Source organism: Otolemur garnettii, unplaced genomic scaffold (assembly GCF_000181295.1).
Source record: "Otolemur garnettii isolate 467f Iridium unplaced genomic scaffold, OtoGar3 scaffold00077, whole genome shotgun sequence".
NCBI lineage: Eukaryota > Metazoa > Chordata > Mammalia > Primates > Galagidae > Otolemur > Otolemur garnettii.
In genome coordinates, this window is record NW_003852472.1 from 8,294,740 (window position 1) to 8,300,857 (window position 6,118).

A 6,118-nucleotide genomic window follows, 5' to 3' on the forward strand; every position below is an offset into this window, starting at 1 on the left:
AAAAAAAAAAAAAATTAAAGAAAGATAAAATAAATAAATAATGAGACAAATAAATATGAGAGTTTAGGTTGAAGAATCAGACAATTACCAACCTCTTCTACCAGATGATCATCTGGATCATATTCCCTCAGATTAATAATTGTCACAGGCAGATCCAGGGAGGTCACTGATTCTGCAAGAATTGTTGCAAATCCCTAATAGGAAAAAAAAAAATACAATAAAGTCTTCAATAAGCCAAATAATTAGCAAAATACAGACCTAGTTTTACCCCTGTGGGCAAGAGAAAGTGGCTTTCTCATGAAAAAATTTTTCATTGAGAGACTTTTTCCCAAGCACTGTTACAGAGATGAACATTCACACATGTTGTTCTCTTTCTATAAGAGTATGTACAGGACAAAATTGGCTTTTTGACAATCCAGCTGCTTTGCCATAACAGAATAAACATATAGAAAAACAAAAGGAAATAATGAAAAATGAAGAGAATACGATATATAAACAAGAACAGGTTGGCAGGCAGGAAAAAGCACTGGGGAAGAGTTCATAGGACTGAGAGAATCCCAGAGAGACTCCGGGCTCTGAGTCAATCACTACAATAAAAGATGGAAGGGAATGATGAGGTAGAAAAGAGCCAATTAGCAGACAATTTATATACAGGACAAACGCGGCAAAGGTCACAGAGTCTAGGCAACACTTACTGCTTAGCCCCAGGCAAAACGCTCACCAGCTCTTCTCTAAACAAATGAGCCAAACTGGGGAAAGCTGAAAACGTCTAGCTAGACCGTTAACACCCCAGGAAAACACCCTCCTCTTTTTTGCTTGACAGTCTTAACACTTGACTCGACCTACAAGGGCGTATAGCTAAAGCTAATTCATTTATAGGGCATCTACAATGCCAGTCTCAGTTCGGCCAAGTACAGAAATCCCTGCTTACTTAAAGTTTTGCTTTCCAAAGCTGCAATTACCCACAGGCAACTACCATCCAAAAATATTACATGGAAAATTCCAGAAATAAATAATTCATAAGTTTTAAAATGCACCCTATCTTGAGTAGCATGATGAAATCTCTCACTGTCCTGCTCCTTCTTGCCAAGGATAAGAATCAGCCCTTTGTCCAGCATCTCCATACAGTAGACACCACCAACCTATTAGTCACTTGGCAACCATCTGAGTGATCGGATCAAACACACACAGCATACACAGGGTTCAGGACTATCTAAGGTTTCAGGCATCTACTGACAGTCTCGGAACATATCCCTTGCAGATAAGAGAAGACTACCTACCCGATTACATGACATTGAACAAGACAGGGCAGGAGCTATGGATGGAGGATAAACACAGAAATGAGGGAAAGTATTCCAGATGATGACTGGTACTAACGAGGAAAATAAATTGGGATAAGGGGAAAGAGCAGTATCACAGGAAGAGTTGTTATTTTACACAGAAAAGGTCAGGACACTAAAAACTAAATACGGGGCCAGCTGCGGTGGCTCATGTCTGTAATCCCAGCACTTGGGAGGCCCAGGGGGGTGGATTGCCTGAGCTCACAGCTTCCAGACCAGCCTGAGCCAGCGAGAGACCTAGTCTCTAAAAATAGCCGGGCGCTGTGGCAGGCACCTGTAGTCCCAGCTACTTGGGAGGCTGAGGCAAGAGAATTGCTTGGAGCCCAAGAGTTTGAGGTTGCTGCGAGCTATGATGCCACTGTACTCTACTGAGAGTGACCAAGTAAGACTCTGTCTCAAAAAATTAAATAAATAAATAAATACAGTACAAACACCATAGTTGACCACCTCCCTACATTGACCACCTCCTTATGTTGACCTAAGTTTCACAGACTGGACATGCACCACATGTACTCAATGGAAGTACCTTATGTTGACCACATCCGTACGTTGGCCAGTTTGTTACAGTCCCTTGGGTGGTCAACTTAGAGGTTCTGCTGTACTTGGTCTTTGTCCCCAACACAGAATTCCTAAAACCTAGGAAATTTACTGTCTTTTGTATGTTAATGAGACGACTCCTTGAAGAGGGACCTCAGGCAGCTTCAGGATGGGGGCTGATTGTAAGAAAAACCAACCTACCAGAGGTTAAGCTCACCACATCCAAGCTCTGGGGAGAAAACTAAGAGCTGGAATTGAGTTTAATCACCAATGGCCAGTGATTTAATCAATCATGTTTATGTGATGAGACCTCCAAGAGACATCCTTACATAAGAGGTTGGTGAACACACCGATGTGTGAGCAAGGAAGCCAGCCCAGAGAAGTACAGAAGCTCCAACACGTCCCTACCCCTCTCGACCTGGCCGTATCCAGCCCTTCTTTTTGGCTGTTTCTGAATTGTATCATCTATAATACCTAGTAAACATACAGTAAATCAAGTGATTTCCTGAGTTGTGTGAGTTGTTCTATCAAACCTGAGGCGGTCGTGGGCAACCCCAAATCGATAGCTCGGACTTGCAGTTGGTGTCTGAAGTGGGGACAGTCTTGTGGACGAAGCTATTAAGCCCATGAAGGCTGATGACAACTCCCAAGAGTTAGCATCAAAATTGGTATGGAGGGGCAGGGCTCAATGGTTCATACCTATAAACCCAGCACTTTGGGAGGCCAAAGCAGGACTGCTTGAGCCTAAGAGTTCAACACAAGCCTTGGCAACAAAGCATGAGCCTGTCTCTACAAAAAATTAAAAAATTAGGCCAGGTATGGTGGCTCATGCCTGTCATCCTAGCACTCTGGGAGGCTAAGGTAGGTGGATTGCTTGAGCTCAGGAGCATGAGAGCAGCCTGAGCAAGAGCAAGATCCCCTCTCTACTAAAAAGAGAAAAACTAGCTGGAGGCCAGGCAAAGTGGCTCTTGCCTGTAATCCTAGCACTGTGGGAGGCCAAGGCAGGTAGATTGCTTGAGTTCAGAAGTTCGAGACCAGCCTGAACAAGAGCAAGATCCCACTTTCAAAAATAGCCGGGAAATGTGGCAGGTGCCTATAGCCCCAGATACTCAGGAGGCTGAGGCAAGAGGATCACTTTGAGCTGGGCACAGTGGTTCACACCTGTAATCCTAGAACTCTGGGAGGTGGAGGCGGGTAGATTGTCTGAGCTCACCAGTTCAAAACCAGCCTGACCCAGAGCAAGACCTCGTCTCTAAAACTAGCCGGGCAGCTTGGTGCCTATAGCCCAGTGGTTAGGGCGCTGGCCACATACACCAAGGCTGGTGGGTTTGAATCCGGCCCAGGCTTGCTAAACAACAATGACAACTATAACAACAACAACAACAACAAAATAGCCAGGCGTTGGGGCAGGTGCCTGTAGTCCCAGCTACTTGGGAAGCTGAGACAAGAAAATAGCTTAAGCCCAAGAGTTTGAGGTTGCTGTGAGCTAAGACACCAAGAGACTGTACCCAGGGGGACCAAGTAAGACTGCCTCAAAAAAAGAAAAGAAAAGAAAAAGAAAACTTGCCACAAGTCAGTAGTCTCAGCTCATTCATCCAAAGCAATACTTTCCTTCTGAAGTATCGTGTGAAGCTGTTCAGTTAAGTTGAAGGCTAATTCATGCTGCCAATCAGTTATGGTTCTCCTTAAAAGAGACAGTTGTTTGTACTTTGAAATGTTTTCAGGATCAAAGCCTCCTACAACTTCAACAGTGCATTCTTTCATAATTTCTACATCACTAAATGGTTCTTTTTCATCCCAAGTATATAAGCTACTTTATGAGTTGCTTCAGTGACCTTATTTCCAGGTCTTATTCCTGCTTGAAAGAATCGTCTTTGCTTTTGCTTTTCATCTTTTAATTTCTGCAATACAACCTTTCCCCCCTCTCCACCTAATTGAAGATATTTGTGGTCCTTGCGGGTGTTATAATGGTGATGAGCACTGAACCTCTTTAATGTTGCTACTGGAGTATCACAGAGCAAGCAAACCATCTTTTCTTTAGGAGAAAAAAAGATAATATAGCAATTCCCAATCCTCATGTGAAAGTCTGTTTTCTTCCTTCAGCATTCTCTTGGTCTTCTTTGACAGAAGGAGCCAAAGACAGAATTAAAAAATACCATTGAAATGGGAAACTATTCACAAATTCCACTTCAAACAGAAACACCGTGCACTGTTGTCAAAAGCTGGTTGCAGACTAGTGTACTCAACCCCTATAAAGTCTGACCAATCAGCCTCATGCAGTAGAGGGAGCCAGTCAAGTGGGAGAAGTTGGAACTAAATCCTGAGTGTAGCAGCCATCACTTTAGCCAATAAATTGAACAACTTATGGCTAATGTTCTACTTGTGCCAGTCAATCTTGACACTTATTTTATTCTTTGTTATTTTAAATATGTTCATGTTAAAAATAAAATAAAAGTATAAAAGATGAACAAAAAATGTATTAATGAAAGAATTTTTTTCTGTAAAATGCGGATTCTGTCCAAAGGCCACACTTAAGGATCTAGGAGGTCACAGGTCCTCTACCTCTGCCTTAGTGAAGAGGATTGTTTCCACATCTTGCGGACTGTAAATTGAGCTGCGATAAACAATCTAGTGCAAATGTCCTTATGAAAAAAAGATTTTTTTTTTCTTCTGGGAAGAACAATAAATGCCCATCAACTCAGGAATGGATTAATGAATTGTGGTACATGCATATCATAAGAATACTGTTCAGCCATAAAAAATGATAGTAATAGGCTCAGAGCCTGTAGCTCAGCAGCTAGGGCACCAGCCACACACACCGGAGCTGGTGGGTTCAAATCCAGTCTGAGCCTGCCAAACAACAATGACAACTACAACAAAAAACGATAGTAGCCTCATCTTTTGTAATACCCTGGATGCAGTTGAAACACATTCTTCTTAGTAAAGTATCACAAGAATGGAAAGCCAGTATCCGATGTGCTCAATACTCATATGAAGCCAGTAGATAGTCTGACGCATGCCCACACAGGAAGAAAACTCATTTCAATTCAAGTTGGGGGGAAAGATAGTGAAGAAGGGAGGGGGAGGGGGTTGGATTGCTCTCACTGAATGGGCACGGGGTGGGGGTCTTTTGCCCACTTTTGTGTGTGGGACACAACCACACAAGGGATTCTACCTGACAAAATCAAATATGTTGACCTGGTTGTTTGTACTTTCATATTAAGCTGAAATAAATTTACTTCAAAAAAAAAAAGAGAGTAAAGTGGCTGTAGATATAGACAAAGTCATAGGGACTGTGCCTTGATACACTCCTATTAAGAGGCCAAGGAGATGGAGAGAAACCAGCAAATGGCAATAAAAAGACTAGCCTCAGTAAAGCAGAAAAAGAGCCAAGAAAACAGTCTACTGGAAAATAAATGAGAAGTATTTCAAGAAGGGGGAGGCCGGGCACAGTGGCTCAAGTCTGTAATCCTAGCACTCTGGGAGGCTGAGGCAATGGATTACTTGAGCTCAGGAGTTTAAGACCAGCCTGAGCAAAGCAAGACGAAAACAGAAAAACTAGCTGGGCACTGGGGTGGGCACCTGTATTCCCAGCTACTCAGAAGACTGCCCAAGAGAGTTTGAGGTTGCCGTTAGCTATGATGATGCGCCCTGGCACTCCACTCAGGGTGGCAAAGTCAGACTCTGTCTCAAAAAAAAAAAAGAAGAAGAAGAAAGGGGTGGTCATGCAGTTAATGTAATAGATCAAGGGAGATAAAAGACTGAAAATGAACTAGCAACATGAAACTCAATGTAGCATAAATGGTCGTGCAAGCCTAACTGGAGACAGAAAGCACAGACAACACACTGAAGCAGTTTTACTATAAAATAAGATAGAAAACTGTGGTGGTAGGGGTGAAGTAGGGCTTCCCCTGCACACAGCAGTCAGCGAAAATTTACAATTAGAGAAAACAAGTCTGTTCACACAGTGAGACAGAAGCCATACTAGCTATCCTATCATTCTGTCTAAACAATGAACAGAAAACTACGGATTAGCAAGATTATAATGAAAACAAACCTCAGAAAGAGAAATACCAGCAGCAAAAAAAGTATATATATATACGGAAAGAGAAAATAGAGGGCGGTGCCTGTGGCTCAGCGAGTAGGGCACCGACCTTATATACCAAGGGTGGCGGGTTCGAACCTGGCCCCAGGCAAATTGCAACAAAAAAATAGCCAGGCACTGTGGCGGGCACCTGTAG

At 42.9% G+C, this 6,118-nt stretch overlaps 1 protein-coding gene across 1 annotated transcript in view; it reads right to left on the minus strand.

The window, feature by feature from the left end:
• Positions 1-6,118, minus strand: part of LOC100942622 (S-adenosyl-L-methionine-dependent tRNA 4-demethylwyosine synthase) — a 196,065-nt gene that overhangs the window by 185,772 nt on the left and 4,175 nt on the right. The window contains exon 3 of the mRNA XM_012807877.2: positions 93-194. Within this exon, the coding sequence (XP_012663331.1) occupies positions 93-194 (102 nt within the window). The remainder of the gene's footprint in view (positions 1-92; positions 195-6,118) is intronic.